This window comes from Rhinolophus ferrumequinum, chromosome 6 (genome assembly GCF_004115265.2).
Source record: "Rhinolophus ferrumequinum isolate MPI-CBG mRhiFer1 chromosome 6, mRhiFer1_v1.p, whole genome shotgun sequence".
In the NCBI taxonomy this organism is placed as follows: Eukaryota; Metazoa; Chordata; class Mammalia; order Chiroptera; family Rhinolophidae; genus Rhinolophus; species Rhinolophus ferrumequinum.
In genome coordinates this window covers 41,432,611-41,458,232 of record NC_046289.1, presented here as the reverse complement: position 1 = coordinate 41,458,232, position 25,622 = coordinate 41,432,611, and the positions used below count along the sequence as shown (strand labels likewise).

At 41.3% G+C, this 25,622-nt stretch overlaps 2 protein-coding genes across 2 annotated transcripts in view; one reads left to right on the top strand and one right to left on the bottom strand.

Annotated features, from left to right (window-relative positions):
* The first annotated feature begins 274 nt into the window (after window positions 1-274).
* ABHD12B (abhydrolase domain containing 12B) lies at window positions 275-21,015 on the top strand. The gene is made up of 13 exons (XM_033107511.1): window positions 275-408; window positions 4,678-4,805; window positions 5,643-5,745; window positions 7,457-7,576; window positions 9,532-9,562; window positions 11,920-11,965; window positions 12,071-12,200; window positions 12,621-12,658; window positions 15,604-15,683; window positions 18,217-18,299; window positions 19,443-19,521; window positions 20,113-20,231; window positions 20,352-21,015. The coding sequence occupies exons 1-13, from the start codon at window positions 347-349 to the stop codon at window positions 20,377-20,379; spliced, it is 1,047 nt and encodes a 348-aa protein (XP_032963402.1). The 5' UTR covers window positions 275-346; the 3' UTR covers window positions 20,380-21,015.
* PYGL (glycogen phosphorylase L) overlaps window positions 8,947-25,622 on the bottom strand; it is a 47,224-nt gene continuing 30,548 nt past the window's right edge. The window contains exons 17-21 of the mRNA XM_033107510.1: window positions 25,270-25,477; window positions 24,229-24,363; window positions 23,722-23,788; window positions 21,022-21,194; window positions 8,947-9,409 (exon numbers count right to left, since the gene is read on the bottom strand). Of these exons, the coding sequence (XP_032963401.1) occupies window positions 9,397-9,409; window positions 21,022-21,194; window positions 23,722-23,788; window positions 24,229-24,363; window positions 25,270-25,477 (596 nt within the window). The 3' untranslated portion in view covers window positions 8,947-9,396. The remainder of the gene's footprint in view (window positions 9,410-21,021; window positions 21,195-23,721; window positions 23,789-24,228; window positions 24,364-25,269; window positions 25,478-25,622) is intronic.

Genomic DNA, 25,622 nt, shown 5'->3' with positions numbered 1-25,622 from the left:
GTAGGAAATACCTTCTACTTCATCTCGCAGGGTGATGGCACACACATACCACGCATGTATAAAGTAGAACAAAATAAAACTGTGCCGAGCTCGCTACAGGCAAGGGAAACCCGTTTCTCTTACACATCTGTGTGTGCACCCGGGACGCCCCGCGAGCAGCCCCCAAGCCCATCCTCAGGCCGCGTCCCGCTCCCGCCGCCCCGGCCAGCAGGCTCCGCGGTCGCCGCCCTGGGCGGCCGCCTCGCGCGGGGCCGGTGGGCGGGCTGGGCGCCTCGGAGGCGGGCGGGGCGCGGACGCTGGCTCTCGGCGGCAGCACTTTTGGTGGCGGTTCGGGACACGGTGCGGGATGGAGACGGACGAGCAGGACTGCGTGGCCGCCTGGTGGGACATGGTCCTACGGAACCTGAGGCGAGTGATGCCGCCGGCGGCCGGGCGCCCCGTCCACCCCGGGAGCGCAGGGACAGCTCGGGCTGCCCAGGGATGTGGCAGAGGGAGGGGAGGACGGCGCCAGGGGAGGGAATGGCCCGGCCGTGACCAGGGCGCAATGGCCCACCTTGGGGCCCGAGGGCGGGCACTGTGGCTCTCGGGGGAGACGGGCTTCGGAGGACCCAGAGCTCTGTGAACCCCGGGGCTCTTTGGACAAATCTTCATCCTCAGCCTCAGCCTCTACCCTGGCCAGCCAGACACATGGGTTTGACTTTTTAGGAACTTTTATTCCTTTGGGGTTTCTGAAATAGAGATTCCAGAAAGATGGTTCAGGTTCCTGTAAGAATCTTTTATCTGCCTCCATGATTTTACTAAGATGCAGGGCGGGTTTGAAAATTACTAATGACAAGAATAATCGATGTCATAGTCTTGGATGGCATCCTTTTAGATGAAGGGCCTAGCTGGTAGATGAAAAGGATGGGAAAGCCAGCTCCCTGACTGTGAGCTCTCTGGCTTGTATTTAGAGAACAAACACCCCTCCGAAATGCTTAAGATGAATAATACTAGTACATTGAAACCATAACCTGGCATCACCTGTGCCAAGTTCTTACCTCCTTTACATCTGAAATGTCTATGGCAGTGGCTTTTTCAATTTTCTTCCTCTCATGAATCCTTGGCTTAAACCGTAATCTAAAAACTACCTGAATTGAGAAGCAATACATTACCAGTCTTGTTTACAATGAAGCCAGGTATTGGTTGGAGACCGTGGGCCCAGGAACTTGGGTTATCTTGCTTTGTTTTGCTGGTGTGGGAAGGTGTTGGCATTTTGGTTACCTTTCTTCTTGCTATTCCTTTGGTTTTGTTTAATTTTTGCTGATTACAAGATATCCAAGAATCACATCCAGACACAGGAAATTTCACTTCAAAATGTCTGAGTGTTGAAGACAAACACCAATCTTTCTTTTCTCCTCTGGCTGTAGCTCAGGGCAGGGAGCAGAGCGCAGCTCTCCCCTGGCCCAGCAGTGCGGCCGCACCCCCATTCTGGGTCGGATCTGACTACCAGTCAGATATCCTGACTCACTGCACTTTTCAAGTTTCACATTCACGAGCCTTACCTTCCTGATACAGCCAGTTGAAAAGCTGGCATTTACTGCCTTTCTCTTTTATGCTCTCTGTAGAATTGGTGGCTGATAATTTAACATTTATTTGGCAAAGAATCAAAGCTGCAGTTCATGCTTTTAGAGAACCTTTTTGAAAACAGAATGGGAGATGAGGAGTTGGGGACCCTCTATTATTTGCCTTACTAATTACTAAAAATTAAGCCTCAAGAGATGCTTCCTGAACATCTAAAATACTAGTGCATCCCTTCATCTGAGCAGAAAATGACTGGTCTAATTTAAGATGTGCTGAGGCTGAGGCGCAGACTGATATCCAGCATCCTGGGTCCTTTTTGTTTCTCGCAGCCAGGTTCGTTTCGATCAGCACACATTCATGGGGGGCTGGCTGTGTGCCCTTTCTTTCAACTTCAACCTGTTGCTCAACAAATATTTATGGAGCTTATCCCTGTGCTAGACCCGGTGGAAGGTAAAAGCAACATTATATGCCACGTGGTTCCTGTCATCGGAGGCCTGGGAGAGAGTTGGGAAGACAGGGACAATGGTGGGAAAACAATCAGAGAACCATTACGGGTCAAACTGAGGCCCTGATTATAATTAGTGGGAGGAGTGAAAAGGAAGGTCACCATGGGAAGATCTGTCTAGAGAGGCTTTGACAAAGAAGAGACACTTGAGTGGATGTGAAGGAAGGGGAAGATTTAGTTGGGAGGAAAGAAGAGGGGATGATACAGATCTTACGTGGTGATCAATACATGTTGGCTGAACGAATGAGCACAGAGGGTGGGTGAACAGCCTGTCTTAATATTTGGAATAGCTATCTTGCCAAATGTGGTTAGATGTGGGCTTCCCAAAGCTGCTTTGTAGACACCTCTGAGCATGAAGCATGAATGATTTGCTCTGTAGCAGCTCCGACGCCTCCAGGTTTCTCCAATAAGACCCGTCCAGTTAGGTTCTGTGGCCCCTGTGAGACGCTGTACAGTTACAGCCACAGCTGATCAAAGAGCAGGCAAAGGAACACCGGAGCACCCACCAAGTGGCTGCTTGATGTGGCTGGCTGTTAGCGGGGAGCGGGCTGAAACTGCATCCTCTGCTCAAATACGGTCTAGTAGCCACTGGTGACTTTTGATCCCCTTCTGATCTAGGGAGAGTCAAATTGATAAGGCCCTAGTTAAAAGAAGCCGCTGTGCATTATTGATGCTCCAAGGGGTCCGGTCACTCTGTTCTCTTCCCATAGCTCTTCTCACAGAAGTACCATGAGCTATTTGAGAGAAGGTCCTGTATGAATTATTCTTTAAAAACAGAAACATATTTCCTTCTATTGCCTCTGCCTCCCAAGCACCCTGCTACCTTCAAAAGATAACTTAGCGGGAGCCTAACAGGTAGGGTAGCCTGAGTTCAGAGCGTTAGGAGAAAGAAAGCTGGAGCTGGCTAACTGGAAGGAAGCAGAAGAATTCAGATTGTGTTCAGTTCTGCCCGGTTTGGCTTGATCGGTGGCTCCAAGTGGCTTCTCTGGGTTTTGAATTTTTATCTCTAAAATCAGAACAACAATGTCCTCTCCTTTCTCCCACCTGCATGGAGGCTATTTTAAAGTATTATGCAACAGCCATTTTCATTTCTTTCTAGCTGATTTCACGAGTAGGCAGTTCTCCGTATCTGAGGTATTTGAAAAGCTCTTCATCACCCCCGGGCAACGCATCTTTTCCACTCCCTGCAGAATTGCTGGAAAGTCATCAGAGATTCATTATCTTCTCCCTTCATGCCTCTTCCAAACATATATAAGCGCTCTGAGTTTTAAGTTATTAACACTGGGAGGGAGAAATTTTTTTAGAGGTCTTGTTTCGATACTTCGATATCTGAAGGCTTCTGAGAATACAGGAGCAGGAAGCGGGGAGAAAGTGGGAGGAGGAAGGGACTGAGCGGGCAAGGAGAGAAACAGCCTTTTCTCGAAGAGCTGAAGTTTGCCAGAAATCAGTCTTGTTCTTGGGGTGTAGTTTTGCTTCATGGATGGCAAGTTGAACTTACCAGGAGTGTGAGAGCTCACTGGAGCCCATCAGAGAGCTCTGTGGTCAGACAGACCTGGGTACACATGGCTCTGCCATTCACTGGCTTGGTGACCTTGGGAAGGTTACTTAAAGCTTCAGTCTCCTCATTGGCAAAGTACAGGTAATAACAACCATCTTCTAAAATGCTTCTGGTCTAGCAGGGAACCAGGGCAGGGGAAACAGTCCATCAGAAATGCTCTCCAGTGCCCTAACCTCACGATTTGATTACATTGAGCTGTCTTCACATTGACTGCTCACAGTAGAGAAAAGGGATTTATTTAATGGATGATGTGGACAAAAATTGGAAGCAGGAAGTGGTGACACTGACTTCCTGTGTCCCTCTTTTCTCAAAGGTAGGAGACAGTCAACCCTCATGAGAGATACGGCTGGAGACAGAGGTGGCATTAGTGATCCCTCACGGACAAATCATAACTTGTCTGCTGATGCCCCTCGGTTTGGGTTATTTGTGTCACAGGGAACAGTGGGATAAACAAGAGATGCATGGCCCCACTATGTCCTACTCCCTGACCAGGCCCCAACCTGCTGAGCCACCCTCCAGGTCCCCCCCTGCCCCCTCTGCTCCATGGTCCCTCTCAACAGGGATGTCACAGCAGAAGTGGGGGTTTCCTCTCACTGGCTCATTTCTTCCGAAGACCCAGCCAAAAGAGTGGGAATCTGATGACTATTTGCTGCTTTAGAATAATAGTAATAATACATACATACATTGTGATGCTTAAAAACTGGCACCTGTGAAACTGAATCCTGTTTCCCGATGCCTTTGGGGTCCAGCCTTGGCCTTCTATGGGCTGCAACGAGGGAACAGCCTGACTCTGGTGCACCCACATTCCCTCCCCTCCTGTCCGGTCACACTTGGGCTTTTCCAGCAGCTGGGTGGGGCCCGGCTTTCATTGCTTTCCTCCCCTCGTTGTCCTTTAGTGCCCTGCCCACAGCTAGTTCTGTACAGGCTGAAATGCCAAGTTACCTGGAATTCCCTGCATTAGTCTCAGAAATTTGATTTGGACCTTAAGAGAGAAAAAGAAACCAAGACAAAACCTGGACTAACTCCGAATGCCTTGTTTCACAATATCTTGCAGATCTATTCCACACTGCTGTGCAACACTCAGAAGAAAAATTGCAGCTCAGTACAACAGCTTTTGTAGTAAATCACTAAAAGAACACATTTTCCCTCCTCTGATGGACATGCTGATTTTTTTTAATTTTTGTACGTATGAATTTGCCTATATATATATTTTCCCAAGTAAAGAATTCACTATCCTTACAGTTGTGGTACAACAAAAATGACGTCAGTTATAAAATCGTGGCTAGAGTCAAACGGTCTGAAAGCTATTTAATATTGACTTGGGGTCTAGCATGAGTCCTTGCAATCTGTTGGAGATAGAAAGACTCGGCCTTGTAGGTAGCGTGTCAATTTAGCTCAGTCTTCAAATCAGCTATTAATATGGATGTCTGACTGTATTCTCTGCTTTTTTACTTCCTCTTATTACCTTTATCCCTTGAAAGAGAGAGCGAGAGACAGATGCCGATGGTAGGACTCTACATTCCCATGTTTTTTCCTACTGAGTCCTGTGTTAGTCAATGTCCTGCATCGTCCTCTGAGCACATGGTAACGCTCTCACCTGCTCCTCAGGTGTGTGTTTATCCTGGACATTTCATGGCTTATGCCTAATAATTAGGTTTCCCTTAAAAACGTGATCGCTTGACAGTAGCAGAACACTCATTGTTTCTAGATCCTCTTTCCTTTTTAAGGGAATGGTCTCCCCCACTTTTAGCTTGAGATAAGGATAAGGATTGAATAAACTCTATTAGGAGCTACTACGCTGGTGCTGTTTTAAAATCTAGCTTCAGATGGTTTTTGTTTGCAACTCTTGTGGACGAGTCCAGGTTTAGAAAATAAAATACTTTGCTAAGAATTTAATGTAGTAGCTTGCAACTGAGAAACGTGTTAACCACAAGGCTAATTACATTTTTTTTTTTTATGATTGTGATGAAAAGACCTGGAATTTGATTTTGGGAGTTGATAATGATTTTTCCTTTCCAGTCAAAGCACCGTTTCTTGTGGATTTAAAGGATCCAGAGTTAAAGATGCCTCACACGGTGAACTTCTATATCAAAGTTGAACCTGGAGTGATTCTGGGAATCTGGTAAGTGCACTGAGTGGACACTGGTTGCCTGATGGACGTGGTCTTCATGTTACAAAAGCAAGGGTGAGCGGTGCTGCGTTACTTGCCTGTGGAGAGGATGGTGTTCCTGGGACACCTGCAGGCTGCTCCATACACCTTCCCTTTGTATTGATATTTGACCTGCTTGAATTTGCTTCTTAGGAACTTTACTTTGGAGTATGATGACTTTTAGGGGTTTCCTTGTGCTTTGGGTCTTTCACCAGGTCTGAAGGATCCGGCCCGAGGCCCCCCTCCTGCTTTATTCCACACCACCCTCCCCACTCTACTCCAGACCCACTGGCCTCCTTGCATACAAGCCACCTCACAAGATCCACTCTGTCTGCAACATTTCTATCGCTCTGCTTCCTGTTACCGCCTTCTGCCTGCCTAACTAACAGCCTACTCTTCTTTTGGGTCTCAGATTGGTAATTTTTTGGGAAGCCTTTCCTCGTCCCCATTTTAGGTATATGTTAGTGGCAACCTGTGCTTGTCTTTTATGGCATTTATTCCCACTGTAATTAAATAAATGTTTGTGCTATTATTTGGTTCATGTTTTTCCTCCTTACAAGCTTATAAGCTTGTAGGTGACTCTGTTGGTGGGTTTTCATTGCTTAGCACGATGTTGGCACAGAGAAGGCACTCGGTATCTATTTGTCAAATGAAGTCATGAGCATTCTATTGCTATGCTAATCTCAATATTTGCTTCTGTTTTGTTCTACTACTTGTTCTTGGCTGCCAATTTTCCAGAGCCGTTTTACATTTCATCTCCCTGAGTTTAAACGTGTGATCATAGAATGTTCAGGAACCAACACGGGCTCACATTACTTCCTCCTAATCTGCAGGGAGGGTATCGTTCAGTTAAGAACGGTGGGATTGGAAATCTTTGTATTCTTTGCTCCTGCCCCATTGGTCCTTGGTTTGGTGAGTCAGCCGTCTAGCTGGCACGCTGCCCGTCTTCTCACTACAGAGGCCCTAGGGTTTGATGTCAGACTTGCTGCCCCTAAAGACTGAGAGGACTGAAGACTTGTCACCATGTAGCCAGTTCTCCAAGTCACCTTATGACATGTCATATGGCCGTGTTTATATTTTCAGGGTTCATTCATTGGATTAACAAGGTGGAGGAAGTGGAGCTCAGATGGGTTTTTAAAATCACAAGGTCGCTGGGTTTCTTGAGTAGAAGAGCTTAGTTCCAGGCTGAAGTTCTTTTCTCCTAAACTGGTTTCCCTTTAAATTCTTTCCAATTTATCTATTCAGCCAAACCAATAGAAGGTGATAAATATCTATTACATATCTTTTACTTGTTTCCACTCATTGGACTGCATTTACCTAAGAATTGTAGTCTTGGAAGATTATTAGGTGTAAGAGACAGGAGAACTAAAACAGTACATGGTTAAAAGGGGTTGTCTCTGCATGGGAGAGGTCAGGCAGAGCAATAGTGGTTTTCATTATAGATGTTTTGTGGTATTGTATTTTAACTTTTACCATGTGCATATATTACACAGATAAAATATATACATATATATATAAATTTATATAAAATATAGTTATCTAAATAAACATATCTATCTATCTATCTATCTATCTATCTATCTATCTATCTATCTGATTGAGGTAAGGAGTGTTTCAAACTTTGGCAAGGACAGAGAATTCTTCTCTCTGTACATGTTTGTTAAAAACTTCCCTTGCTCTTCAGGCACACAGTTCCCAGCTGCCGGGGGCAAGATGCTATGGGGCAGGACCGTTGCTGGTATGAAGCAGCCCTTCACGATGGCAACCCAATTATTGTTTATCTTCATGGCAGTGCAGAACACAGGTCAGTGTCCTGGACTTTTTTTTTTTTTTTTTTTTTTAAAGAGAGACAGAGCATTTCATCTGTCAGAGAATGAAAGGCAGGGCTCAGTTTTCAACTCTGTAAGCATGCCTCTACATATATTTTTCCTTTGTTTAAATTTGAGGGTGTTCTGGCAGTGCTTCTCTTTTTAAAAAAAATCTATATATTCTATGTGTAGAATAATGTGGATCCTTAACTGAGAGGGACACTAACTTCCAAAGTGTGGATACTAATTCCAAAGAAGGCAATGGTTCCTTAATCCCCTACGAGTATCTGAAATGATAGATTGAACCCGTGGATGACTGGAAAGGGAACAGGCATGAGATATGGGAAAAGGAAGACCAGTTTCCATATCAATGATCTTTTCACCGAACTATGTGAAGATTCCTTTACGTAGCACGAATCCTCTTAACCAAGTATGAACTCCCTACGAGGGTTCCCCTAGAATTCTGACCATGGGTACTGGGGACCATCTGACTAATTCTAGCCTAGAATACTGATGCTTCATCTTCCTCTCTGTGGTCCCAACCTTACTTTGTAACAAAGAACACCTCCCAGACGTCTGCCTGTCCTTTCATGTGCTGCCAGAGCCTTCGGTGGGCCTGTCTAATTACGGTGGGTGGTGATTATCAGCTCTGACTGCCCCTCTTCAGCTTGGGGGAGGGGTGCCGTGCCTCAGACACCCACAGACCTTGGAACTCCGTCTCTGGAGAGACACTTTAATCTAAATGTCAAGTTCTGGAATCTGCCCCTTGGCCCCCTTGCCTATGTCTCTTTTTCTCACTGTCTTTGTCTGTCAGACGATGGCTTCTTCAAGACTTGCCTTTGCTCAAGGGGCTTTCTTGAGGTATCCATTTTAGAGTCACATTTACAGAGATTTCCTATGGATTTAACATTGTTCCACATTGTTCTGACAGTGCAAACTTGGGCATAGTGCTACAGTATACTTATTTAAAGGCCCTTGTGGTCCCACATTCATGTCTGCCCCTCTGTGAATCTGCCATTTCCCCAGTGACCGCATCGTTACTGGCTTGGGGCCAGCCCCAGCTTCCTCCTGTCGCCTGCCCAGAAGTCTCACGCTATCAGCTCAACATGCTGAGCTGAAAAGTAGGCCAAATGGGAGGTTATAAGGAACCTTGTTAAAACAGTAGTTCTAGACTTGGGGTCCATAAAATCCCTCAAGAGGCCATGAACCCCATCACCAAAACGGTACATAAAATTTGAAGTGTAAATACATTTGTTTTTCCTCTGGGAAATGGGTCCATCGCTTTCACCACATGTTCAAAGGGGCTACATGACCCACTAAAGTTTAAGAAACTTGGGTCTAAGACAAAATTCAAATGGTTTTTGAATCCGCTGTCTTTTGAATCATCTTTATGTCTGTTTATTAATGTAGTTAATAGAGTGTAGACAATATGGATATTTTGGGAAAACAAAAGGTTTCTTGTACCTGCAGGACTGTGAGTCTCTCCTGTCCTTCATCTTACACTTCACGGCAAAGTGGACAGGGTCCAGGCAGTTCTCAGTTTAGTGAACATGACTATTTTATCCTTGGTTCTGAAAGGCCACTTCTGGAACTTATTTTCCTTTAGCTTCCAAAAGTATTCTTAGAAATAAGTTTTGCTGTGTAGAAGGGTAAGGAGATGGATTCAAATGCTTATTCATCAAATGCTTATGTTGAGAAGCACTAGCGATCTGGGACCCAGCACTCAGAGGAACGAGGCAGCAGTGAGGAGCCATCAATCATTCACCTTGACACATCCAAGTGGGTTGTGACGCCAAAAAAGTTCCCTTTCTCCCAGTTATTTCTCTAACCTGAAAAAGAAAGGTGTGAGATCAGATGCCAGCAGCATGATAGCGATTTTTATTGAATTTGTCATCCCAATTCCTAATTTTCACTCTTTCTCTCTCTTTTTTTTTTTTAACCTTCCCTACAGGGCAGCTTCTCACAGGCTTAAATTAGTTAAGGTATGTCTGAAGGGGCCGCAGGGCACCAATTTTGTCTCCATTTATTCTCTTCTGGGCTACAGTCATAAGATCTTCCTCAGCCCTCAGCACGGTTACCTATGGAGAGCTCTCTGCCTGGAGTGGGTTGGGTGTCTGGGGCCCCAAGTCCCACAAATGGACTTTTCTTCTTGCATTGACCATGGGGGGGATCAAAATAGATGTGAATATCTGAGTCCCAAAACACTTTCACGAATGTATTACCTTCATCACCAGATGGAGTTGAAGACATGTGTATTGCTTTTTCTGAGGAATATGGGATGGATTGAGAGAATATACTAAGTATGAAAAGTCACTTCTACAAGAAACAACCTTTTTTGGTGGCACAGGATAAAGACATAGAATGTCTGCTTTTAAGTCATTCAGGCCCTGGCTCCGGCTCCGTAAAAGATTTTGCAGAGGGGGATGGTGGCCACGTTTTTTCTCTCCTTCCTTGCCTGCTATATGACTCCAGTTTGCTGGGGCAGCCCCTGCATTTCAAGTGTGAATGAGATGTCAGGCTTTCCACTAAGCCATCTCTGACTCAGAGCTGGTCAGGCGAGCTACCTGTTTATCCCCTCCCACACTCTAGTTAGTAATCTCTGCCGCAGGTGGCCAGGCGGCTTGCCCAGTTATTGACAAGAGTCAATAACTCAATAGAGTATGATCTCTCCTCCCACGTGGCAGCTCCCACCTCGGCTCTTTCCTGCTTTAACAGTATAAGTGGGTCCCAGAATCCTGCAAGGCCTTCTTCACCCTCCTCCCCTGTTCAGACAGGAAACTCCTCTTTCATCACTGCATTTTCAGAGCTGACTCTGGCGGAGCAGTGCTGGGCTGGATGCAGTTTTCCTCAGGAGGAGGATGCTTATTAATTGTTAGGTTTGCTTTCCATCCTGCATCCTACTCTTTGCACTTCCCACGTGGGATGGTGGTGAAGCTGGTATCTGTGAGAACATGTATTTTTTTCCTCCTCCCACGCTTGGCAAAGCTGAATTGAATGTCTCTCATGTGCACAGACAGGAGAAGAGTTGGTGTAGGTGTGAAAAGTAGCCAGATTATCCTTGTGGTAGTTGGGACGCGGGGAAGATAAGATTCCTTCCCCTGAGCAGATTCTGGGGTTATCAGTCATTGTTTAGCAGCCTGACCAAATTTCCTTAGCCCTTCATTTTCTCCTTTGGATAGGTGATTTTTTAAAAATAGTATTGCTACAGAAAACCTGAAACATTCAGTTGATTCTTCTTTGGGAATTTTTTCCTAGAGATAAATTCTTAGGAGTAGGATCTGTTGCTATTGTTTCTGCGTTGTATTGTCAAGTGGCCCTTCAATTTACAGCACCACAGACAACACAAAATTCCCATCTCCCTGGATGCTTAACTGCCCTGTTTCTGGATAAATTTTTTTTGGAAGGGAATGTAGTTTAAATAGATATTAAAATGTTTCATCTAGTTCCTCATTAATTCAATCTGTTTTTAAAAGTTCCTAATGAGATTTCAGCCACCCACATCTACACTGAGGGAGAGAAGTACAGCGTTTGGACATATACAGACCCTGGTGTGAATCTTGGCTCTGCCTCTAATCATTTGGGTGACCATGAACAAGTTACTTAAGCTCTCCAAGGCTCAGTTTCTTTATTTATAAAATGGGGATAATACCTACCTTATAACTATTGTGAGGATTTAGTTTTAAAAGTATCTGCATGGTTAATTTTGTCCTTTTCTCTTTCTTCTCTTTGTCTATCTTTGTAACTCAGTTCATTTAAAATTATGTTTTCATATTCTTTCCTCATTTATCTACATGGGGCTTGGCAATGGTGTTATATATTCCTGCGATCTCTTTATTTTTGATTGGTATTACCTCTTTATCTGTTTATATTTAATATTAAGTATCTTCCCATTATTTGATTGCCTCTACTACAATTCTGTTGAGTTCTTATTCTCAAGGGAATTCTTAAAAAAGGTATTTCCTATGTACCAAGATATTTTAATACGTCATCTCATGTAATCTTCCAACAATCCTGAAGGTAGCTACTACAGTTTTTCAGTTTTTAGAATAATATTTACATATTTAAATATTAAGTGTTTTGCCCAAGGTCACACAGCTGGGAAGTGTCAGAACCAGAGGGTGACCCAGGCTGTCGGATCCTGCTCTGCCATGCTGCTTTCCTTCCTTCCCATTGAGTCTGAGCTTCTCAAGATTGAAGTCAAACATCAGATTTCAAAAACAGACCTTCTCCCTACCTGTTAAACCATCACAACTAGGGTTATGGAGGTGTGGAGGATGTTATACCACCTTTTCTGTTTACATCTTCTAATGAAAGTGATAGCAGCTCCTTTGTCATTTAGATGCTGAGTGATGGTGGCTTTCATGTCTTGTCTGTTGACTACAGAGGTATGTGTTAAGAACAGTGTACAAAGATTTTACAAGAAGCGGGAGGCTTTTGAGAACCTTCACTTTGGGGATGGTGCTACTGTGTTTGCCTTTCCTTGCTGCCAGGGTTCGGGGACTCTACGGGTCAGCCCACAGAGGCGGGACTGACTGCAGACGCTGTGTGTGTCTATGAGTGGACCAAGGCGAGAAGCGGTAACACGCCCGTGTGTCTCTGGGGCCACTCTCTGGGAACAGGGTAAGTGGGGCCTGAAGATGGGTCCTTATATGGGTCCTTGGGGAGTTAGGCCGCAGTGAGCAGGGGAAGGAGCACTGATCTAGGAGACAGGGTCTTTCTCACATCCTACATGCGCTGGAGACCTTGCCTTCTCGGTGGGTTTGTTTGTAAAACAAGGGAGGGTCCACGTAGATCTATGGTTATCTGTGACACTGAAGCCCATTCCAGAACTCTCTTTGAGTGTTTTAAAGAAAAGGATTCTTAACTTAGATTCAGTGGAACCCCTTGAAATTCTGTGCAAAATTTTGTGTTTATGTGCATTTTCTAACCAGAGGGTTCAGAGTTTCTATCAGATGCTCATACTGGATGTTGAATTTTGTACTATTTACTTGACTGTTAAGTCACTGCTTCACATATGTACTAATTTTCATTGCTTTACAGAGTTGTAACAAATGCTGCCAAAGTACTAGAAGAAAAAGGTACTATAAATTTTTTACATGGGATAATTTCTTGGCTTGAGATGGGAAACTAGAAACAGTCAAGAGACTATTGTGCACACTTTGAACATAGAGATACCTAAAGCATGCCAACTTTAGACAGTTTCTGATAGTGTAACAAACTTTTTTTCTCTCTATTTAATGTAAAACAATAGCTGCTTTTCAAGATTATGACATTATAAATAAATACTAAGGAAAGAGTTAAAATTACCTTTGAAAGAGCCCTCACTGTGAAGTGATAATAAATGTTATTATGGAGTAATTTGGATTACAGGAGAGGAAAATAATGCATTATGAAATAATAGGCAGGGCTTGCTTTCTGCAGCCCTTCTTACATAATATTTGTCAGCATTTCTCAAAGTATGCTGAGAACTGCCTGTATCAGAATCTCCTGGGAGTGCTTTATTAAAACACTGGTTTCCCGGATCCTAGCTATTTTCATGAATTACAATCTCTGTAAATAGAATAAGGTGATTTTGATGTGCATTAAAAGTTTGTAATCTCTCACTATTTGACTCTTTAACTGCTGTTCATACTGATGAAAATTAAAACTACCTTTATAAAAAAAAAAAAAAAAAAAAAAGTTTGTAATCTCTCACATTATGTTCTCTACTGGGCAATACAGGTCAGGCTGAGCTACGTAAACATTTTAAAGCAAGTCACCTGCTATACACAATCTTAATTACTTATGCAAATAAACATTATTTCAATGTTCCTATAAACTCTCAGAGCTCTCTGTACACACTTCCTTCACAGCGTTGACAATGCTGTATTATCTGAACTAAATACTCACATAAATGAATGTCTTACTTCCTAGATAAATGCAATGACCATGGAACACTTTAATTCCATTTACATCCTCAACTTATGAACTCTTGCTATGTATTTTAATTTTCTCTTATATTACACACTCCATAAAACATTATTATTCTTATGTTAGAAAGTCAATAGATTTACTCTTTTCTTTGCTCTTTATTAGTGCCAGCATTTTTGTGTTTCCACCTGGGATTTTTTATTCTGCTTGTCTGCTTGTAGGAATTCTCTCAGTTTTGGTCTGAAAATTTCTTTATTTCATCTTCATTTTGAAGAATATTTTCACGGGGCATAGAATTCTAAGTTGGTAGTAACTTTATTTCAATACTTAGAAGATGTCATCCATTTCATTCTGGCTTTCACTGTTTTATTAAGAAGTTAGCTGCCAGTCCTACTGTTGTTCCTTTGAAGATAATGCTTACTTTTTCCTTTCGCTATTCTTGAGATTTTTTTTGTCTTTGTTTTTCAGCAGTTTTTCTGTGATTTTCCTAGGTGTGAATTTCTTAGTACATATTCTGCTTGGGGTTCATAGCACATCTGAACTCTGTGGCCTGATGTTCATCTAGTTTGGAAAATTCATTGTATCCTCAGATATTGTGCCTGCCCCATTCTTGTCTTCTCTCCCTCTGGGACCATAATTATATGTATATATATTTAGCTCTGTTCCCATGTCCTGTACGTCTCCAGTGTTCTTTTCTGGGTTTTCCATACTTTTTTCTCTTTGTGCTCTAGTTTATTTTCTTTTGATCTATTACACATGTTCACTAATTCTTTGCAGCTTATTCTAGTCTGGTGTTTAACTAGTTTGATTTTTAAATTTCAATTAACATGTATTTTTCAGTTCTAGAGTTTCTATTTGATTACTTTTTACAGAATTTATAGTTTTCTGCTAACATTTTTCTTTCCATTGATTTATTTAAATTATGTCTATGTATGTAATACATGTACGTAAATATGTGTAAATAATTTTAGATGTGAGAATTTTAGTACTTTAATATTAATACAGTAAAGCTTTAATAATTATGAAAATTTTAATAATTTTACTATTTGTTTACTATAAGTTATTTTAAAGTTCATGTGTAACTCCAATATCTAAATCTTTTGTTGATCTATTTGTATTATTGGCTTTTTAAAATTTGGACAGGGGTACTATTTTTTTCTTTTTTATGTCTAGTTATTTTTAATTAAGTACTAAACATTATTTATGAAAACTTTAGACATAATTTGAAGCTAGGGGTGATGTTATCTTCGTCTAGAATTTATTTTTCTCCTGAAAGGCAGTTATAGTGGAGGGAGATCATCTTAATCCTATCAGAGACAGAGCTGATTGTAAGCTGGCTTTCAGTTTTTATGAGGGTTGGTCTATTTCTAGCTCACCATTACTCCCAAGGTGTCATCCTTTGAAGTCACAACAAAAAGCCTGAGAAATTTACTAAGGACCTCCTCCTTCTCAGATCTTGAACTCTAATTTTGTCCATTGGTCCTGTGAGAATGCTGAAAGTTCTGTCTAGTTCTAAGCCTCAGCCACCATTGTAGGTTTCAAAGTTTCAACTTCTTTGAAGAGAACGGTGGCTCAAACTCCTGGCATTTTTCTTTTGGCATTGGCTCTCCAAAATCTCACCTATTTAGTAGTCCTCAGGTGCTTTCAAACATAGATATATACATACACATACCCCATGTGACACATATTTTCTAATTGTTCTCAGAGAAAATGTTGGCCAAAACAACCTACTCAGCCTCTGGCACATTCTTAACAACAGACTGCACAACATTCTTCCTTCCTACCATACTTTGCTTTCTTAAATTATCCAAGCCATGAAAATCGGGTTGTGTTTTAGAAGGTAGTGGTTTGCAACTACCATATGCATAGAAATCTTGTGTGGGTGTGTGGGAGCTTGTTAAAAATGCACATTCTTACCTCCCTCATCCCCCTGAGACTCTGACTTCTGACTCAGTAAGTCTCGTGTGGGGGTCCAGGAGGAATCTGCATTATTGATGAGTTTCACAAATGCTTTTGATGCAGGTAGTTCATGTACTAGACCTTGAGTACCCCTTATTTAGGGAAGGTGAAACTTAAATGATAGGGGAGTTATTTCTTTTTTCTTATTTTCAAGGATCCCCAGTTGATGCTATGATCCTGGAAGCTCCATTTACCAATGTGTGGGACGCAAGTATCAATTATCCCTTGTTAAAGGTGAGTCTTTTATTCATCTTCACAAGATGTCAGTGTTTCCATACACTTATGTTTATTAACTACATTCCTCTTCTTAACTAGTTTTATATGTTTCTAAGTTAATCTAATTTGAGACAGGTTATTAGCTAGTTGCCATTAAAGAAGGGCATAATGGCTTATGAATTTGATAGTCTTTTTATTTTCTTCTAATAGAGTGAGTGACTTATTAAGAGCCAAATCTTTACCTCTTATCTTTTACAATTTTTAATAGATACTTGATTTAGGTTTATTATTATTTTTTGAAGTTCAAACAAACCTCTCATACATCATTTTTGGCCCTGTGAATATCAGGCATTTCTTTCATGATTTTATAAGAAAGTCTCTAGAGAATTCAAGGAAGCTACCAAATGGTTTCACACAATACCCCAGGGAAAGCCGACAATCTTTCTAAGACAATGCATAAAAAATTAGGTGACAAGATGTAGTTTTTTTAAATCTGTTGTGTAGATTAATGTTTATTTTTTAAATTATTATTTAGCTTTCTTAATTTCAGTTTTAGGTCAGGTTCTCCTAGAAGCAGAGCCCATGGCAGGGATTTGGTGTGATTTACTGAAAGAGTACTCTTCAGGGAAGCCTTGCAAGGTCCTTTGAATGAGGGCTGTAGGATAGGGAAGGGGAAAGAGCAGAACAAGATGTGACTTCAAAATAGAACGTGACTTTACCTAGACTCAGGTAAAGTCTAGCTTTGGCCTGATGTACATGGGACTCTTCTATTTGTGTCAACTGTTCTGAGTTCTTTTGCCTCTACTTTTTGCTTTCTTCTGACTTGGCAGCTGTGTCTGAAGCAGAAAAGTGGTGTTGACTATCAGGCTTACCTCTCCGAGCCTCCCTTTTCTCTTGGATCTGGACCACTCAAGACTTTACTGCCTTGGTAGATCTCTGACACCTTCAAATAAAAGTTTTTAAAATATCTTTTCTAGCTTTGCTAGCAAAAGATTTCCAGCTTTCTTGGGTAAAAGATTTGGTCTGGAACAATTCCTGTATTATTAGAAGTGGGAAATCTCCCATTATTTTGAAGTTTGGAATTTTAGTTAAAAATGTCATAAAACTTTAGTTTAATAGGCACTGCAATGGTCTAGAAGTGTAGCGGTCTGGCAGTATCCTGCCATCTTTAAGAACCATGCCTCTGGTGTCAGACTTCCTGGGTTTGATTTCCAGGGCTGTCCTATAACAGCTGTGTAAACTTGGGCTAATTGCTTTTAATGTTTTGACTGCCTCATCTGTAAAATGGGGTATTAAGTCTATTGAAGAGGGTTGTGATAATTAAAGGAATATATGAAAAGCATTTCTAATAGTGCCCAGCACAGAGAAAGTACTCAGCAGCCCTTAGCTATTTTTATTATCAGTGTAGTGTCATGACTCTGAACATTACTGTGGAATAAGAAGGTGCATGTTGTGTGAGACATACAGATGTAGTAAAAGGCTAAGTCCTTACCCTCAAGAAGCTTCCTGTCTAGTCGGGGAGTAGGAAATTAATGGAGGATACAAAGTAATGATAGGGATTTCCATGTGTCACTTTGGAAACAATTTCATTACTCAGAATAGGAAGGCAGCATGATGTAATGGAAAAGAGCACAGGCTACCGAGCCAGAAATATCTGAGTTCAAACTTGGCCTCTGCCACTAACCAATTATGACCTAGGTAAGTTATTTTTTTTATTCTCTGAGTTTTCCCATTTTTATAGAATGGGATTGATGATACCCACTGCATAGGGTTGTTACAAAGATTAAATTAAGTAAAATAATCTATGCAAAGTAGCCAGCTGCTAGTAGACACCCAACAAATGCATGTTCTCTTTCCCCACTCTTTGTATTACAAAATAAAACTAAAGTAAGTGTTAGGGGAGGACCCAGCATAATAATTTCAGGGTAGGGAGAATTCCAGGAAGAGAAGTCTTGTGTGCAGATGTGGTTGACGAAGACTTACAGATTGATAGGACCTAAGCTTCTTTCTTGAAGGTGAGGGAGAGCAGCGAGGTAACACAGAGAGGAAGGGAGATTGAGAGTCAAGGTTGTATTCAACAGAGTTTATAATGTTCAAACACTTTAAAACCAATTATCTATGTATTACATACTTTTATCAGAATTTTTGACTAATCAGAATATTCTATTCCCCAACTAAACCAGTTAATTATGTTCACTGTAGAAGCAATTTTTAGATTATGCAGATCATTGCTTCTTTAAGAATATGAAGAAATAAGTTAGTGGTCCTGTTTGTATTTTTTTAAAAAATAGAAAGTAAAAACAACAAAATGTTAACAGTGATAGTTTATGGATGTTGCGATTATATGTGATTTGTTGCTTCTGAGCTCCTTTCTGCATTTTCCAAATTCCCTATAAAGACCTATTACTTTGAAAATCTTAAAGTTTTGTTTTTTAAAAAGTTTACTATATTTCGAACGTTACTACTCTCTATGTTACCATAGCTCATTGTGGAGAACTGTAACAAATAACAGCTACAGGCCAAGTTTTAATTCTTTTCTTTTAAATAATAGATTTACCGGAAACTTCCAGGATTTTTACGCACACTTACAGACGCCCTGAAAAAAGACAAACTAGTCTTCCCTAATGATGAAAAGTAAGCTAATGATGAAAAGATGTCCATTACTGTATTATTGTATCTGTAGGATTCTGGGGGATAACTATCATGTGATTTATAGTGGGTGGGTAATGAGAAGTCTGAAAGAGTAAATGGGAATTCTTAGGTGGGCACTAGGATTTGGGGTAATGTATCCACAAATTTTTAGTATTTGATGCTTTCCTCATGACTGACTCGATGACTTCACAGATTCAGTACTTTCTCTGAAGTCATAAAGGGAGTTGCAGAGTTAGGGCCTATCAGGACCTTTTAAAGGGCCTGACATTCTTTGGGGGTCCTTGACTGCTGGGCCTCATTCCCCATGTAACCAAAACCCATCTACAATCCAGCCTACTAACCTGACAGCAAGTCCAGTGACTAGAATTTGGCAAGTTACCCTCACAGTTGGGGAATTTGAATGCCTGCAAATAGGTAATTGTCATAGTATTTTTTGTTTCAACACACTTGAGGAATCTAACATTCTCAGGAGTTAACAGTGAGTCACGGATAGATGGGTATCAGAATTTGGGGGGGATACGGAAGTATTGTTTGAGAATGTCACTGGAGTGAGGAACAAGCCATTCTTCATGCCACAGCCTTTATGAATTATCAAACTAGGAGGCTGACAAGGAAGCTAATCAAACCCGTTAACTGTATGTCCATCCTGTACATTTATGGGGAAAAGTAAATAAACAGCCACAAAGCATTTTCTTTGGTCTGTGGTAGTTTTTGCTATTTTGGGGTTTTGAGTTATTTTGTTTTCTTTTATAGTCTTTTAATGAAAATATTCCCAATATTATGAAATAAGCTGGAATAAGAAAACAAGATGAGGTTCGTCTAATTCTGTACAAATTTAGCATTTCAGTGTTTTTCTTCATTATTTTAAAAAAATCACATTGAAGTAGACTGAATTAATGAAATACCTAATTAAACTGTGTGAGTGAATAGAAGAGGGAGAAACTTGCCTAGAGGAAAAAAAATACTATGTGAAATTCATTATATATGAGGTTGTTATTCCTGGGAGGGAAAGAAAGACAATTCTTGTATTTGGGGCAAACCATGTTTTGCTAAAGCTTCAACTTAGAACAAGAGAAATCCCAGTGTGTAATTCTTGAACTGAAAGCTTTTCTTCCTTTTTCCTAGTGTTAAATTCCTGTCTTCTCCCCTTCTCATCCTTCATTGTGAGGATGACCGTACAGTGCCTTTGGCGTTAGGAAAACAGGTAAACCGAGAGCTCAGTCCTAACTGAGACTACTGTACTTATTTTACCATCTTCTCTTCCAGTCGAACTTTGATTAGAGCCCAAAGGAAGGTCTCTGACATTATAAGAGATCCTCCACACCTCTAAATAGTCACGCTGCCTGGTGCATCAGCATCAGTACCTTACACTACTCAGCCCAAAGGAGTGTTTGTGACGGCTCTGGTTCCTCATTTGGGGTCTGTGAATCTACAAGTGTTGAGAAGATCCCAGGTTGTTGTGGAAACTTCCACGTCATCTCTCCTGTAGTGGCTCTAAAAATGGGGATGTAGTTTCTTTTCCTTTAACCAGAGTGGGTCCATCACAATTCCTTTTCCCCTTGTAGGGTGGTGGGGGCAGTGGAAGGATGAGGTGCCATCAGTATTCTACATTAGTTGTGTAGCTTTCAGTTCTTTAGTTGCAGAGGTAGCCCGCTGAGAATGTGGATAGTCCCCACATTTCTGGCTTACTGGGAGTAACTCCTAAAATTGGTGGTTTCTGCCCCCTTTTAGGAAAATTAGACTAGAAAACAGCTTTGACTGTCAGCCTTTGCACCTGTCTTTCTGTTCCTTGCAGCTCTATGAAATCGCATACAATGCATACAGGAACAAAGAGAGGGTCAAGATAGTGACGTTTCCTCCTGGCTTCCAACACAACTTGCTTTGCAGATGCCCCACACTGTTAAAAACTGTGAGGTAAGAGTTGCTTTGCTAACTGTGATCTTCTCCCCTTAAAGGCAATTAAGGTTGCTCTGGCTTACTTAGTCCATGAGATGGCGAAAGTTCTGTGAGCTGATCTAGGTTCTCTTTCTGCAGAGATTTCCTGAGCCAGCAGTGGGCATGAGGTCTGAGAGAAGTGGAAATCTTCAGCGAAGCTTAGTCCAAACACCACAATCATTGTAGGGGGCTGTTTGGATGAGTGGAAGTCCCTGGCATTTCTACAAGTTACTTGCCACTACAAAGCACGGATGCTGGGCGGTATGGAACATTCTCATTTAGCTTATCATAGTCTACTTTGTGGAGTATGTTGAAACTTCACTGTGGAGAATGAGAACTTGGTAAAAATTGGATCCCATCTAAAAATGTGTAGTTACCAAACATACTGGGATATTTGTGAATCAGATGGTCTTTGATTTGGCCATAAAAAGCAGTGTAAGAAAGGTGCTCCAATGTCGTTATATAATTTGTATTTTAGTTTAATTTAAATGGCATTAAAAAGTTCAAAGCAGTTTTCTCGCTTTCTGAATAGCGTTGGGCAAAGTCCTAGCATGCTACTCAATTTGTTGTAAAATAATACATTTTGACACTCATGTAATCCCTGGAAACGGACATTTATTTTTAGCCTTAATACAGTCATATACTGTTCCCTCCCAATTCCCAGAGATACTTAACTAGATTAGCTAACAAAACAAAATCAAAGAATGCTGCAGAAATGCTCAAGTCCAAAAAGAAGCTATTTTTTTCCAAGAGACACTTTATAACTTACTTTCCATTGGCCTTGTATACCCCATTGCTAGGTTCACTGGATAGGGAAATCTTAAGATCTGAAGGCTCCATGTTCCAGATGTCCCTGGCGTATTCCTTAATTGTTCGGTCACTGGAGAATTTCCCCGAGGCAGCTATGTTTTTGAGTACCATCGCGTTCCAGGCCTTTGGATTCTGTAAACAATACAGGCATATATGGACCAGGGCATCGAGCTTTATGGCAAACAACAGGCCAGCATATCCAAGCACATTTCATGGGGAAAATGACAGGAGCAAATTAAAGTGAATCATAAATACATTTGTTTCACAGTTGAGTTAAATAGGGTAGACTGTGCTTTGTTCCTATGTAGAGTATATTTCTCTTAAGAAGGAAAAAAAAAGTATTTTTCATTTTCAGAGAAACCATGGATGTCAATTACCTAACTGATAATTTTTGCTATAGTTACAATGTTTTGCCATGTAAGCCGTATGTCCCATGCTTTATTTCAAATGAGGATACCTCCCTTTAAGCTGCAGGGGAAAGAAAGGGACTAACGTTATCTGCTAGATGCCATGTTAAGAGATGTAACCTGTGCCTCACAAGTTTGAAAAACACTACTCTAGCTCCTCTGTCAGGCACACAATCCAGTGAGACTTTATTTACCTATTTCTCTTTTCTTGTTCTTTCTGAAGGTAGATGCCCCAGTAGGTTTATACTGAGTCCCAAATACTCCATTGGGGTTTCAAAACAGGATCAAGTAAGGCTTTATCCTTAATAAAATACGTAACATCCAAATCTCATAATTTTTATATAAAAGAATATAAGAAACTATTTATTTTATAGCCTCATGATTTTGTAAAGAACTCTAAGAGTTCATTGGAAATGACCAGGACATTATTCAAAACCAATAGCAATGCATTATAAGTATTTAAAACTAAAACTAAAACTACTGTCACTCCTGAAGGTAATGCAGAACAGAGTCTGAAATAAGTTTCTTCAGACTTTGGAAACTTACTGAAGAGAATAAAAGCTTCTTCTCTTCACTTTCTTTATTTAAACGGATAATGACTAGACTTCCCAACCACGTTGGACTATTTTCTGAGCCTCAACAATACAATTATTGTTAAGAGTAAAACTGCAATTTGTACTAATGAACAAGAAAGATTGGACCGAATGCTTGGCTTCTAGATGGGTAGCCTTTGGCTGGGGGCCATCATTTTAACAGAGGAAACCCATTGTGCAAATCCAACATTTGTGTTTGTTTGCACTTGCCCTTGCTCACATTTTCCTTTCCTGCTGTTTTATTTCTACTTCTTTTCCCCTGTAGCCTTTCTACATACAAGTGTGGGTTGAAATCCAGAGAAAGAGCGAGAGGTGGCCATTTTCTTTCCTCTGTCTTTGAGTTCTTGAAGGCTGAATGTGGTTGCTCTCTCCAGTGCTCAGGAAGCAGCGAGTGAGCCACTCAGCTGGACTCTAGTACTGCCCTACTTGCTTAGGGCCATTCACTTGAATTTCTCTGGTCTGTACATTTTTGGTGGACTGGATAATGACTCTAGCAGAAGATGAGCGCTGTGAAGCAGCAGGGGGCTTGAATGATCCTATTTTAAAACCCCGGTGGGATTACCTGTAGGAACTACCCTGTTACCTACTTTGGGAAAGGAAAAGCAAGAAATGTCAGGGAAGTATGCTTCTGTTGGAAGTAGTTACTGATGTGTCCCAAGAGCAGGAGGTGGTGATGTTAGGGACCCCCGCTGTTCTGCTGTATAATGGCTTTTTAGTTGGAGGGCAAAAACAGTGGGCAAGGGCAACCGTGGCCAGAAGGCCAGAGACCTCAAGAGACCCACCCTGGAGCCTCAGCACAGAGCCAGCTCTGCCTGTATCTATTCGGCGGTGTCTGCAATTCACTAAAAGTCTTTTCAATCAGAGATGATCAACCTTTCCATGCTTCTACTAAACACAAAGAGGGCTGGGGTATTTGATAAAGATGTATAACTGCATATGAACGGTTACTCACATGACTCTGGCCTTTGTCTTTTGTTTGGTTTTTTTGGAAAGCATAGTCTTTCTTGTTCCTTTCCTTCTTTTAAATTCCAAACATGAAAGTTCCCCTCTTTCTATACATTTATATTCTTTATCTCAATAAACTAAGGCTCAGCCTTTGAATCATTTTAGCAGGTTTTTCCAATACTAATGGTGACTGCACCCACTCCTAGGTCAGACTCTCTCAGAGGGGAACTGGCATCTGTACTTGGAAAAAGCTGCCTTGGAAATTCTAATGCACGTTAAACAGGCTCCTAGTGGGAAGGGAAGGAGGGTTCTGGGCTTGTCCATGCCGGGGTCTCAGTGCCCAGCAGAGCCTGCCGTGGGGAAGCCCCAAAGCCTCTCGGTAGAATAAGTGAGTGGGTAAAAGCAGGATTTAATTTGGCTTCACACCCTCAGTTTCCAGGACATGCCTGTTACATGCTCAATGAATATAAAATTTGTGAATGTTTTACTTGGATATTAAAAAACTTATAACTATTATGGAAATGTCAAATCCCAACCTCTGCCTAAATTGGGAAAAGTCCAGTTTTGATCTGAATACCCTAGACAGTTGTCTCACTTCCCGTTTTTGATTGGTCAATGGGGCCCTATTATTTAGATTTTATAAAAAGAAATAAAAAATCTTGATCAGCTATATAGTAAGCTGGTTTTCTTGATAAGTCTCAGCAATGTACTCACCATATACAGCTGACTGACTTTTTCTTGACACTTGACATAGGCTTCGTAGTCTGCAAACACTTTAAACCTGTTTTTGTGTGTGCGTGTGTGTGATTAGAAGAAAAAAAACAAAACAGAAAACTTCATTACAGGTATGTGCTAAGATTCCATTTAAAATTCTCTTTTGCTTAATGTCAGGCATACCAAATGGTTTACTAAACTCATATTTCTATTCACAAGAATTTTAAACAGCCCTCAACCTTTTTCTGGTTTTTCCTACATGTAAGAATGTCATCATACGGATACATTTTAAATCTGGGTTCACCAGTGGAAAGAGAAAAAGAGCAGGTTTGTGGGTCTTATTCTTAAAGCTTCCTAGCATTGCTAGCGGAGAATATTTAATTTTTATTTCTAAACCTAGGTTAGTTTATCAGATCATAGATACAGATGGTTGGGTTGTAGTTGATTTAAGATGTTCTTGCCCCATTTTCACAGTCCAAACAACATCACCTTCTTGGGGGAACTCACCTATCATGGTAAAATAGCATGTTGATTAAGTCTTTGAAGAGGTCAGGCTGCTGGGGAGAGTAGAAGCCATTGTCAATTTGATCAATGGCAAGCTTCAGCTCTGGAAGTGCCTCGTAATATTCTTTTGCCTTGTACCTGTGGGGTGGGGGTGCGGGTGGGAGAAGAAAAAGGTTCTGTTAGTGTTTGTGATTAACAACACACTAGACACCACATCAGCTGTGAAAATGCATTCAGAAATACTCGCATTTATAGAAGTCATTATAAAGTTCAATATGGATACAAATATTTGACTAGATCCTGAAATTCTTTTCCCCACGAAATTTGATTAATTCCTTGTAACTGAAGACAGAAAGGACAGTAGGTAATAAAAATTCTAGTCACAGAGCAATAGTCAATCTAGAATACAGTAAGGTTCATTTCAAAGCAGACTTTATGGCTCTAAACAAGCATTGTGTTTAGTGAACCAGTTGCTTTTTGCACCCACAGATCCCCAGATTTGTTCCCACTGAGTGAGAATTTACTTCTAAGACGCACGAAGTGCGTCCAATACCCTCCAAATTTTGTGATCCCTGGAGTATCTTTGGTCAGCAGCGCTCTTTATTTCTTGTTTGAACCCAGGTTAATAAACCTATCCAGATATTAAGTGAAACAAGTATCCCTGGGTGCTTCTGTTATATCCGTATCTATCCTCTCCCACATTTTAGTCCATCTCTTTGCAATCTTAAAGGAACACTAGATGGTTTAAATTATAGGCAAAAACTTCAACTAGAAACTGATTCGTGTTTTGATCAAAGTAAAATCACAGATGCGGAGAAGGGACTAGCTCATCAGGCCAGCTCTGCAATGGCTGATAACAAAGAACCACCCATGCAGCTGGGCCCAAGCTCCTTTTCCTTTCACTTGCTGGGTTTAATAAGACTAATCTGTGGCCAGGAGGCTCCCCTGACTCATGGGAGACGTTGTGCTGCCACATTTCATGTGGCCCCAGCTCAGTTGTCTACTGGGTGGGCAGGTACCCTCCTGGGAGAGCTGCTCTCTCACCCTTTCTTGTCCAAAGCAGCCACGTCATCTACTCTCATGCCAAAGATGAACAGGTTCTCTTCCCCGGCTTCCTCTGCCATCTCCACGTTGGCCCCATCCATGGTTCCAATGGTCAGGGCCCCATTCAGCATAAACTTCATATTGCCCGTTCCTGAGGCTTCGGTGCCTGCCGTGGAAATCTGCTCCGACAAATCTGTAGCTGGAATGACTGCACTCAGGCAGGCATGTTAAAATTAGTGATTCTGTCTCTCTAGATCTGCATGGATTGCATCCAAGCATTTATCTAGCTTTTATCTGTTTTGATCACTAAAGTAATACATGTATCAAGATAAATATTCAAATGATGAAGGACA